The sequence below is a fragment of the Nicotiana attenuata genome, unplaced genomic scaffold, assembly GCF_001879085.1.
Source record: "Nicotiana attenuata strain UT unplaced genomic scaffold, NIATTr2, whole genome shotgun sequence".
Classification (NCBI taxonomy): domain Eukaryota; kingdom Viridiplantae; phylum Streptophyta; class Magnoliopsida; order Solanales; family Solanaceae; genus Nicotiana; species Nicotiana attenuata.
The window spans coordinates 46151-59384 of NW_017674112.1; the positions used below are offsets into that span (position 1 = coordinate 46151).

The following is a 13234-nucleotide window of genomic DNA, read 5'->3' on the forward strand; positions in this document are numbered from 1 at the left end:
AGTCCCTGTAGGTACGATATCTGGACTAATAATCCTATATTACTTTTCGACCACGTATACTTGCGTGTGCGTTAGGGAGCAACAGTGACTGTGAGGACTGAGTAGCTGTGAGGACTGAGTGACTGTGAGGGCTGAGTGATTGGGAGGACTGAGTGAATTGATGCTCCGAGAGTATGCATATGATTTTATCATAGCGTTGCATTACAGTTGGCATGCACAACTGACATGTAAGCATAAAGATGTACTCTCCTCATGCCATCTGATAAAGAATAGTCCTATCTGTTGTTGAAAGTTTTTGAGAAAAATCACAATTTTCTAATATACTTACATTTTGGTGATTTCAGTAAAAGATTTGGGTTCTTACTATTATGCCTGGAAAACATGGCTATTTTTCCATAACTGTGAATGAGCTGAGCATCCTATCTTTGAGTTATTACTTGTACTGCTTTATTTATATTGTTACGATTTGTTCTTGGCTGTTGGTGTTGGACTATGACCGTTGTCCAAGCTCGTCACTACTTTCAACCTAAGGATAGGATTGTTACTTATTGAGTACATGGGGTCAGTTGTACTCATACTACACTTCTGCACCTTGCGTGCAGATTTTAGATGTTGATATTTCTGTGTATGGCGGGAGATGGCATTGAAGATGTACCTGTGTTCCGGTCGTAGCTGCCTTTTATTCTTGGTAGCTTTAGAATTATTAATCTGTTCATGTATATTTCAAGCAGATGATGTATTTATTTCGTACCAGCTTTGTACACTCTAAATCTTAGAAGCTCATGATTTGTAATACCAGTCCTTGGGAAGTGTATAAAAGTTCAATTATTTTATCATTTATTTTCTCTGTAAATCTCATTTGAATTAGATTGTTGTTAATTGGCTTACCTAGCGGGTTGGGTTATGTGCTATCACGACCAACTATCACGACTAGTTGGATATTGGGTCGTGATAGCCTATCTCTTGTTGTAATGTGCTATATAAATGCATCACTAAGATTATTTCCAATAGGTTGAAGGATACCATCACTTATCTAGTAGCTGAGAATCAAGCTGCGTTTGTTCAAGGGAGATCTATGGTGCAAAATGTATTAATTTGTCATGACCTTCTGAGACATTATAATAGGAAAACCTCGCCAAGGTGTATGATGAAGATTGACCTCAAGAAGGCTTATGATATGGTTAGGTGGGAATTTGTGGAAGAGGCTTTATTAGGATATGGATATCCTCCTAAATTTGTGCAGCTGATAATGGAGTGTATTTCATCTCCTAAGTTTTCAGTCAAAGTGAATGGGGTGGGTCATGGATATTTTGAGGGAAAGAGAGGTTTATGGTAGGGAGATCTTATATCTCCCTTGCTATTTGAGTTGGTTATGGAGTACTTATTCAAACTCTTGTGCAAGATTACCAGATTTGAGATTCCATCATATGTGTAAGAAACTGAAGTTAACTCATTTGATCTTCACTGATGACTTGATGATCTTTTGCAAGGACCAGTTATCTTCATTCAAGAAAGTGATGGAAGCACACTCAGCTACTACAAGATTGATAGCTAACTTGGAGAAGTCTAGTTTATTCATGGCGGGAGTGGATGCTGCTACTAGTACATCTCTGTTGGAATATACTGGGTTCTCACTCGCAGAATATCCAATCAAGTATCTTGGACTACCGTTTTCTTATAAGAAGTGTAATAAAATAGAATGCCACCAACTAATTGAGAAGATCACTGCCAGGATAAAAGCTATTTTAACAGACATTTATCATATGCCAGGAGACTTCAAATTATCAATGTTGTGCTTTTTTCCTTACATAACTTCTGGGGTTTTGTCTTTATTCTGCCTCAGAGTGTCTTGTCAAAGGTAAATAGAAAGCGTAGAAACTTTTTATAGGGAAGCACTGATGATCATAGGAAGATGGCCCTAGTATTATGGAACAATATTTGTGTGCCAAAAAAGTTTCGAGGTTTGAACATCAAATGTTGCAAAAAGTAGAATATTGCTCTAGTGGGAAAATTAATGTGATTGCTTATTGTGACGAAGGAAGGGTTATGGGTTGAATGGGTCCATGGTCTTTACATGAAACCTGGTACAAATTTTTGAATGCATACTTTTCCAGCTGATTGTAGCTGGTATTGGAAAGGGTTACACAAGCTGAAGCTAGACATGCAAAATTGGTAATGTAACAGTTGGTATCACTTGACTTCAAATGGTGTTTATTCTGCCTCTGCTAGCTATATTGCCATGTTGAGAGTGTTAACTAAACTTAGCATTTCGAAGTTGATTTGGGGAGTTGTATCTATACCTAGACATAAATATATTATTTGGTTGGCTGTGCAGGGTAAGCTCTTGACCAAAGATAGATTAATGAAGATGAATATTTCCTGTACTAAATACAATGTTACCTATGTGAAGAGGTGGGTTTGGAGACTCACCAACACCTCTTTGTGGAATGCAGCTGGTTTTCTACACTCAGAAATGAAATACAAATATGGATAGGGTATAGTATTCCCCCCGATGACGGTAACAGAGTACTTTGAATAGCATTCAGAGAAAGCATTGGAAAAAGTTCACTAAAGAAATCATGGATGTTGTTTATGGTATGATAGTATATCATACATGGAGGGCTAGGAATTGAAAGGTGTTTGGAGGAATTACTGTACTGACTAATTATGTTTATACACAGACACAACAGGAAACTAAAGTGAGGGTAGATATGTTGAGATCTTCATAGAGGGCGTATAGATGTTCTTTGTTGATTAACAGACTGTGTGTAATGACCCGGTCAGTCTTTTTGAGAGTTAGAGCCCCGATCCCCTATTAACTGCTTTTCCCATATCTTTTTCTATTGTTGTGACTTGACGGGAGGTTTCATTTTGGTTTTTGAAGTGTTTAGGACTGTTAGTCCCTAAATGGAGGTTTAAGCCTTAGGATTTGGACCATGGTCGGAACTGTGTGAGGACGACTCCAGAATGGAGTTCTATCGATTCTTTTAGCTCCATTGGGTGATTTTGGGCTTAGGGACGTGTCTAGATTTTTTTTTGGAGGCCCGTAGGTCATTTAGGCTTGAAATCGCGAAAGCTGAATTTTTGGAGAATAGGACCTGTAGTGGAATTTTTGATATCGGGGTCGGATTCTGATTCTAAAAGTTGGAGTAGGTCCGCGGTGTTGATTATGACTTGTGTGCAAAATTTGGGGTCAATTGGACGTGGTTTGATAGGTTTCGGTATCGGTTGTAGAATTTTAAAGTTTCACGTTCTTTAAGTTTGAATTGGAGGGTGATTCGTGATTCTAGCGTTGTTTGATGTGATTTGAGAGCTCGACTAAGTTAGTACGGTATTTTAGGATTGGTTGATATGTTTGGTTGAGGTCCCGGGGGCCTCGGGTGAGTTTCGGATGCTTAACGGATCATTTTTGGACTTTGGGAGTTAGCAGATTTTCTGGTATTTTGTTGCAGACAATTCCTCGCGTTCGCAAGGGGAGGAACGCGTTCGCAAAGAGGAATTTGTGGCAGGTGAAATTTTTGTGCTTCGTGTTCGCGAAGGAGGTCCCGCATACGCGAAGCACTGGGGAAGTTGGCCTACGCGTTCGCGGTGTAGGTCCCGTGTTCGCGCAGAACGAATGGTCGACTGGGTCCCAGACCCTTATGCCTACGCATTCACGTAGGGTTGAGTTTCTAGGCCTTCACGTTTATGACGAGGGCATCGAGTTTATGAAGAATTTCTGGGCCAAGGCGAGTTGTGCTTCGCGAACGCGATGTGCTTTCCGCGTTTGCGAAGAAGGATTCACTGGGCAGATATAAACTTTTCAAAAACGAGGGTTAGCCATTTTTATCAAAACTTGAGTTTGGGAGCTCGGATTTGGACCAGATTTTCAGAGATATCAATTGGGTAATGATTCTTAACTCGATTTTGGTTATATCTCACTAATCTATCATTAATTTTATCATTTAGTTTCGGATTTGGGGTGAAAATTGGGAAAAATGGAAAGAAGTTCTTCAACTAAGATTTCGAGTTTTGATTGGGATTTTGACATCGGATTTGGATAATTTTGGTACGAGTGAACTCATGAGTAAATAGGTGTTCATAATTATTGACTTTTGCCCGATTTCGAGACATAGGCCCGGGGAGGCTTTTAGGGTGATTATCTAATTTCTTGCTTTATCCTTGATTTCATTAGCTAGGCTAGATTTGGGCCACTCGGAGCCAGATGTTTGTGGGAAAGGCATTGTGAGGGATTGATTTGAGCTTGATTCGAGGTAAATGGATTGCCTAACCATGTGTGGGGGAATTCTCCTTAGGATTTGGTATTGTTTTGATATGTGAGCGTCGTGTACGTGAGGTGACGAGTACATACATGGGCTATTTGTTGTAAAACTACGTTTTTCACTAAGTCATAACCTATTTCTCCTTATTTTAACTACACTAGCATATGTAACTATCCTGTTTAGTTTAGAATAGCATGCCTACGTGTTTTAACTGCCTTCTGGAATCTGTGTAGCATGATTAGTGAAAATTCCTGCTTTCCTTGACCTAAACTTAGTCTAAACTGTAGGTTTTTCTTGTTGTAACTGCTATTTTCTGTTGGTTGAGCTGCATATTTACTTTGGGACTACGGAACGGTATTCCGGAAGATCCCTCTGTACTGCATATTTACTTTGGGACTACGAAACGGTATTCTGGGAGATCCCCATGTACTGCATATTTACTTTTAGACTACGGAACTGTATTCCGGGAGATCCCCCTATTCTGCATATTTACTTTGGGACTACGGAACAGTATTCCGGGAGATCCCCCTGCACATTTACGTTTGGGACTATGAGACGGTATCTCGAGAGATCCCCTGTTGTTATCTTTGTGTTCTGAGCTGTTGTCTTTCTATGATTCCATTCCTGTTAGATTTTCATATTTATTTTTACTGCGGTATTTCATTCTATCTTATGCCATTATGTTTATACCTCTAGGGCCCTGAACTGATCTCGTCACTAGACCGAGGTTAGGCTTGGCACTTACTAGGTACCATTGTGGTGTACTCATGCCCTTCCATGCACATGTTTTTCGTGCGCAGATCCAGGTACCGCTTCTCAGCCGCATTATCAGTGAGGCGAGGCAGTTGTAGAGACTTCAAGGTATATCTGCCGCGTCCGCAGACCTCGGAGTCCCTATCTACTCTTCCCCATTTCAAACACTTCTTGTATTTCTTTTTGCTAGACTCTGGAGTATAGAAGCACTATTTTTTTCTGTAGCTTATGACTTATGATATTTCGGGTTTTGGGAGTGTTTATGTACACTTTTAGAGTGGCTATTGTATATACCGGGCGGCATCTTAGTTTCTCATTTAAATTTACCTGTTAGTTGTTAGCTTTCATGATTTCGTTTTATTTTCCACAAATATTAGGCTTACCTACTACTACTACTCCAGCTCTTCAGGAGACCCTTGCACTGTTCCTGAGCACGTTTGGTACTCTAGCTCAGGCAGGGTTGATTCCCCTTGCTCCAGCCACATCTCAGGCCGGGAGAGGTGCGTAGACTCCCGCCGCCCGCACCCCAGAGCAGCGGGTTATGGTTCATCATATTCCAGAGGTTATACCGGTGCCATCCGTAGCCCCAGTTAAGCCCGAGGGTCGGGCAGCTGTTTCCAAGGAGGAGCAGCGTAGGATCGAGAGGTATAAGAAGTATGACCCTCCTACATTCAATGGTCTAGCGTCAGAGGATGCTCAGGGATTTCTGGAGGGGTGCCACCGAATCCTCCGTACTATGAGCATAGCAGAGTCGAGTGGGGTTTCTTTCACTTCCTTTCAGCTTCGAGGAGCAACCTATCAGTGTTGGCATACTTATGAGTTGGAGAGTCCGGCTGAGGCAGCTTCCCTTACATGGACTCAGTTCTCGGACATGTTCTTGAGAGAGTATGTCCCTCAGAGCCTCAAGGACGCATGGCGCTTGGAGTTTGAGCAGTTGCGCCGGGGTACTATGACTATTTCAGAGTTGCAGTCCATTTCAGTGACTTGGCTAGACATGCACCGGCCTTGGTTTCTACAGTTTGAAAGAGGGTCCATCGGTTTATTGAGGGACTTATTCCCCAGCATCAAGACTAGCATGGCCCGGGAGTTAGAGGTGGATATCTCGTATCAGCAAGTGGTGAGTATTGCTAGGAGAGTGGAGGGCATGCTTGCTTGGGATAGGGAGGAGAGAGAGGCCAAGAGGTCTCGAGAGTCTGGCCATTATTCTGGAGCCCGTGCCTCAGATGCAGTTCTTCATGGTAGGGGCTATGTGAGTCTCCCCATGAATTCCTATGTGTCCTCTTATTTTACCCCGCATTTGGGCGTATCTCGAGATTTTTTGAGTTCCCTTGTTTATGTGTCTACTCCTGTGGTAGATTCTCTTGTTGTGAACTGCATGTATCGGTCGTGTTTGATTACTCTTAGTGGTTTTGAGACTAGAGCCGATTTATTATTACTCAGCATGATAGGTTTTAATGTTATCTTGGGCATGGACTGGTTGTCTTCCCATTATGCTATTTTTGATTGTCACGCCAAGACTGTGACGCTGGCTATGCCAGGTGTATTGCGATTGGAGTGGAGGGGTACCTTAGATTACACTTCCAGTAGAGTTATTTCATTTCTTAAAGCTCAACGAGTGGTTGAGAAGGGGTGTGACGCGTATCTAGCTTAAATGAGAGATGTTGCTATTGATACCCCTACAGTCGAGTCAGTCCCAGTAGTGAGGTATTTCCCTAATGTGTTTACAGCTGATCTTCCAGGCATGCCTCCCGACAGAGATATTGATTTTGGCATTAATTTGTTGTCTGGCACTCAGCCCATCTCCATTTCTCCTTATCGAATGGCCCTCCTGAGTTGATGGAGTTGAAGGAATAGTTACAGGATTTTCTTGATAAGGGCTTCATTCAGCCCAGTGTGTCACCTTGGGGTGCTCCTATCTTGTTTGTGAAAAAAAGGATGGTTCTATGGGTATGTGCATTTATTATCGCCATTCGAACAAAGTCACAGTGAAGAACAGGCATCCTTTGCCTCGTATTGATGACCTATTTGATCAGTTATAGAGTGACAGGGTGTTTTCCAAGATTGACTTGTGTTCAGGTTACCGTCAGTTGAAGATTCGGGAGCCAGATATCCTGAAGATTGCTTTCAGTACTAGGTATGATCATTACGAGTTCCTTGTCATGTCATTTGGGCTGACCAACACCCCAGCAGCATTTATGCATTTGATACACAATGTATTTCAGCCTTATCTTGACTCGTTCGTCATTGTCTTTATTGACGACATTCTGGTGTACTCCCAGAGTCGAGAGGATCATGAGCAACACCTGAGGACAATACTTCAGAACTTGAGAGAGAACAAATTATATGCAAAGTTCTCAAAATGTGAGTTCTGGTTGGATTCCGTGGCATTTATGCATCACGTGGTGTCGAGTGAAGGGATCAAGGTGGACCCGAAGAAAGTGGAAGCGGTGCAGAGTTGGCCAAGATCATCCTCAGCTATAGAGATCCGGAGTTTTCTTGGCTTGGGGGGTATTACCGTTGATTCGTTGAAGGATTTTCATCTACTGCAGCACCTATGACCAGGCTGACCCAGAAGGGTGCTCCGTTCAGGTGTACGGAGGAGTGTGAGGAGAGCTTTGAAAAGCTCAAGATAGCTTTGACTACAGCCCCAGTATTGGTATTGCCTTCGGGTTTGGGGTCTTATACTGTTTATTGTGATACATCGCAAGTTGGTCTCGACGCGGTGTTGATGTAGGACCGTAGGGTGATTGCCTACACATCCAGACAACTGAAGGTGCATGAAAAGAACTATCCTTTCCACGACCTTGAGTTAGTTGCTATTGTTCATGCCTGGAGGCACTATTTGTACGTCGTCCCTTGTGAGATCTACACTGATCACGGGAGTTTGCAACATCTGTTCAAGCAGAAGGATCTTAATTTGCATCAGAGGAGATGGTTAGAGCTGCTTAAGGATTATGATATCACCATTTTGTACCATCCTGGGAAGGCCGATGTGGTGGCCGATGCTTTGAGTCGCCAGGCAGAGAGTTTGGGGAGTTTGGCATATCTACCAGTAGCAGAGAGGCCCATGGCGTTGGATGTTCAGGACTTAGCCAGCTAGTTTGTGAGATTGGATATTTCTGAGCTGAGTCGAGTATTGGCTTGTGTAGTCTCTCGGTCTTCTCTTTATGACCGTATCAGGGAGCGTCAGTATGATGACCCCCATCTGCTTGTGCTTAAGGACACGGTCCAGCATGGTGATGCTAAGGAGGTCATTGTTGGGGATGATGTTGCATTGAGGATGCATGGCGGGCTATGTGTGCCTAATGTGGATGGTTTGCGTGAGTTGATTCTTCAGGAGGACCATAGCTCGCGGTACTCTATTCATCCGGGTGCCGCGAAGATGTATCAGGACTTGAGGCAGCATTACTGGTGGAGGAGGATGAAGAAGGACATAGTGGAGTATCTTACTCGGTGTCTAAATTTCCAGCAGGTGTGAGCATCAACGACCGGATGGATTGCTTCAGAAGTTAGAGATTCCGGAGTGGAAATGGGAGCGGATCACTATGGATTTTGTTGTTGGACTCGCACGGACTCAGCAGAAGTTTGATGCAGTTTGGGTGATTGTGGATAGGCTGACCAAGTCAGTTCACTTCCTTCCTGTGATGACTACCTATTCTTCCGAGCAGCTGGCTCGAGTTTATATCCGGGAGATATTAAAACTTCATGGTATGCCGGTATCTATCATCTCTGACCAGGGTACGCAGTTTACATCACGGTTCTGGCGAGCCGTATAACATGAGTTGGGTACTCAAGTGGAGTTGAGCACAGCATTCCACCCTCAAACGGACGGACAGTCCGAGCTACACTATTCAGATTCTTGAGGATATGCTCTGCGCGTGTATGATGGAGTTTGGAGGTTCTTGGGATCAGTTCTTGCCACTTGCGGAGTTTGCCTACAACAATAGTTATCAGTCCAACATTCAAATGACACCGTATGAGGCTTTGCATGGTAGGCGGTGTCGGTCCCCAGTGGGTTGGTTCGAGCCGGGCGAGGCCAGATTATTGGGCACGGACTTGGTTTAGGATGCCTTGGAGAAGGTTAAGGTGATTCAGGTTAGACTTTGCACAGCCCAGTCCAGACAGAAGAGTTATACGGACCAGAAGGTTCGCGATGTTGCATTCATGGTTGGAGAGCGGGTCTTACTTCGGGTTTCGCCTATGAAAGGCGTTATGAGGTTCGGAAAGAGGGGCAAGCTGAGCCCAAGGTTTATTGGTCCCTTTGAGGTGTTGCGGCGAGTTGGGGAGGTTGCTTATGAGCTTGCCTTACCTCCCAGCCTAGCAGGAGTTCATCCAGTATTTCATGTTTCGATGCTCCGGAGGTAACACGGCGATCCGCCTCATGTGTTGGATTTCAGCTCAGTCCGGTTGGACAAGGATCTATCTTATGTTGAGGAGCCACCGCTATTTTGGACAGGCAGGTCCGAAAGCTGAGGTCAAAGAACATTGCATCAGTAAAGGTTCAGTGGCGGGGTCAGCCGGTCGAGGAGGCGACTCGAGAGACCGAGCAGGATATGCGCAGCCGTTACCCTCACCGTTTCACCACTTCAGGTATGTCTCTATTCTCGTTCGAGGATGAACGATTATTTTAAGAGGGGGATAATGTAACGACCCGGCCGGTCGTTTTAAAATTTAGAGCCCCGATCCCCTATTAACTGCTTTCCCCATATCTTTTTCTACAATTATGACTTGCCGGGAGGTTTCATTTTGGTTTTTGGAATTGTTTGGGACACTTAGTCCCCAAATGGAGGTTTAAGCCTTAGGATTTGGACCGTGGTCAAAACTGTGTGAAGATGACTCCGGAATGGAGTTCCATTGATTTCTCCGTTGGGTGATTTTGGGCTTAGGGGCGTGTCCGGATTGTGTTTTGGAGGTCCGTAACTCATTTAGGCTTGAAATGACGAAAGTCGAATTTTTGGAAAATTGGACCGGTAGTGGAATTTTTCATATCGGGGTCGGATTCTGATTCTGGAAGTTGGAGTAAGTCCGTGTTGTTGGTTATTACTTGTGTGTAAAATTTAGGATCAATCCGACGTAGTTTGATAGGTTTCGGCATCGGTTGTAGAATTTCAAAGTTTCAAGTTCTTTAAGGTTGAATTGGAGGGTGATTCGCGATTTTAGCTTGTTTGATGTGATTTGAGGGCTTGACTAAGTTTGTATGGTGTTTTAGGATTGCTTGGTATGTTTGGTTGAGGTACCGGGGGTCTCGGGTGAGTTTCGGATGCTTAACGAATCATTTTTGGACTTTGGGAGTTAGCAGATTTTCTAGTGTTTTGTTGCAGACAATTCCTTCATCGCGTTCACGAGGGGAAGAACGCATTCGCGAAGAGGAATTTGTGGAAGGTGAGATTTTTGCGCTTCGCGTTTGCGGAAGAGGTCCCGCGTTCGCGAAGCACTGGGGAAGTTGGCCTACGCGTTCGCGATGAAGCATTTTTGGGCCAAGGCGAGTTGTGGTTCATGAACGCGATGCGCTTTCCGCATTCGCGAAGAAGGATTCACTGGGCAGATATAAACTTTTCAAAAATGAGGGTTAGCCATTTTTATCAAAACTTGAGTTTGGGAGCTCGGATTTGGACGAGATTTTGAGGGATTTTCAGAGATATCAATTGGGTAATGATTCTTAACTCGATTTTGGTTATACCTCACTAATCTATCATTAATTTAATTTCAAATTTGGGGTGAAAATTGAGAAAAATGGAATGAAGTTCTTCAACTATGATTTTGAGTTTTGATTGGGATTTTGATATCGGATATGGATAATTTTGGTACGAGTGAACTCGTGGGTGAATAGGTGTTCATAATTTGTGACTTTTTCCCGATTCCAAGACGTGGGCCCGGGGAGGCTTTTTATGGCGATTTTATAATTTCTTGCGTTAGGCTTGATTTCATTAGCTATATTAGTTTCTTGTAGTAATAGTTACGTTATGTAATTGATTTGGCTAGATTTGGGCCACTTGGAGACGGATATTCGTGGGAAAGGCATTGTAACAGATTGATTTGAGCTTGATTCGAGGTAAGTGGCTTGCCTAACCTTGTGGGGTGAAACTCCCCTTAGGATTTGGTACTGTTTTGATATGTGAGCGTCGTGTACGTGAGGTGACGAGTACGTACACGGGCTATTTTTTGTAAAACTCCGTTTTTCACTAAGTCATAACGTGTTTCTCCTTATTTGAACTACACTAGCAGATGTAACTATCCTGTTTAGTTTAGAATAGCATGCCTACATGTTTTAACTGCCTATCTGAACTTTGTGCAACATGATTAGTGAAATTTCCTGCTTTCCTTGACCTGAACTTAGTCTATACTGTAGGTTTTTCTTGCTGTAACTGTTATTTTCTGTTGGTTGAGCTGCATATTTACTTTGGGACTTCGGAACGGTACTCCTGGAGATCCCCCTGTACTGCATATTTACTTTGGGACTACGGAACGGTATTTCGGGAGATCCCCTTGTACTGCATATTTACTTTGGGACTACGGAACGGTATTCCGGGAGATCCCCCTGCACATTTATGTTTGGGACTACGAGATGGTGTCTTGGGAGATCCCCTATTGTTATCTCTGTGTTCTGAGCTGTTGTCTTTCTATGATTCCATTCCTGTTAGATTTTCATATTTATTTTTACTGCGATATTTCATTCTATCTTATGTCATTATGTTTATACCAGTAGGACCCTGACCTGATATCACTACTCAACCGAGGTTAGGCTTGGCACTTACTGGGTACCATTGTGGTGTACTCATGCCCTTCCATGCACATGTTTTTCGTGTGCAGATCCAGGTACCGCTTCTCAGCCGCATTATCAGTGAGGCGAGGAAGCCGTAGTTACTTCAAGGTATATCTGCCGCGTCCGCAGACCTCGGAGTCCCTATCTACTCTTCCCCATGTCAAACACTTCTTGTATTTCTTTGTGTTTAGACTCTGGAGTATAGAAGCGCTACTTTTTTCTGTAGCTTGTGGCTTATGAGATTCCGGGTTTTGGGAGAGTTTATGTACACTTTGAGAGTGGTTATTGTATTTGCCGAGCGGCATCTTAGTTTCTCATTTAAATTTACCTGTTGGTTGTTAGCTTTCATGATTTTGTTTCATTTTCCGCAAATATTAGGCTTACCTAGTCGTAGAGACTAGGTGCCGTCACGACGGTTCACGGAGGGAGAGCTTGGGTCATAACACTATGTAACTAGATTTTGACTGTTTGAGGCCTCTATAGTCATAATACCCTTCTGGAGAAGGTGGTTATGAGATAGAGGTGCTCTTTACGTGTAATATTTTGGTGTGTTAATGTAATCATTTACAGTTTATTACAAAAAAAAATTTATCTATACTTATAATTAAAATTTGTTTATTAGTTTTATTATATATTTATACATTTAGTTTTCTCATGGAAAATTTGTTTAATCATATTCAAACATGAACATATCTTAAAATATAATAATGACACAAAATATTTATTTTTTAATATTTATTTGAAATAATAAAAGCAGATTTGTTTAACAAATGATAATTTTTTATTGTCAGCAAAACTTTTAAAACGAGTCAAAGATATTTGTGTTTAATATTAAGTTTTTAAAGCTTTATATGTTAATATTACTTATTTGAAAGTGTTAATCTATGTGTTAGTGTGCTAAATGTGGGTATTTTATTTATCGAATTAACGAATATGGCTTGGTTGATAAATTTGTAAGCTTTGATTTTACAATTTTTATTAAATTTTTTTATTAGGCATGGTTAAGAACGTTGATTTAGAATTTGTTCACAGTAATATTACTAACAAATTTAACAATGCTACCTTTTTATCTTGAATTTCAGCTATTATTCGGACACTAGAAAATTTGCCCGCGCTCGCGCAATCGATAGTAAGACTATTAAACTACGACTTTATTACAAACAAATTTTCTCACATCATATTATTAAATCTCAATAAATGAAGGCATATATAATATTTTTCTGGAAGTAATTAAGCAAATTGTTTATTGAAGTATTTATTTTCGATGCATACCAAGTACAATGCCTTCAGAATCATAAAATACACATGCAAGTAGCATGTCTTTGTATCAATAAATGTTATTTCAAGTTAACAAAAATATAATATTATAAATTCTTGTGCAATAATTTATCTTAGTACACCTTATCGATGAGTTTGAAGGCTTGAATTGCATAATGAAGCCTTTCTTGATCTATAG

General features: G+C 41.9%; 1 protein-coding gene across 1 annotated transcript; it reads left to right on the forward strand.

Moving 5' to 3' along the window:
- The first annotated feature begins 1147 nt into the window (after window positions 1–1147).
- On the forward strand, window positions 1148–3661 carry LOC109218017. Its single transcript, XM_019382333.1, has 3 exons — window positions 1148–1325; window positions 1411–1686; window positions 3453–3661. The coding sequence occupies exons 1-3, from the start codon at window positions 1148–1150 to the stop codon at window positions 3659–3661; spliced, it is 663 nt and encodes a 220-aa protein (XP_019237878.1).
- The last annotated feature ends 9573 nt before the right edge of the window (window positions 3662–13234 follow it).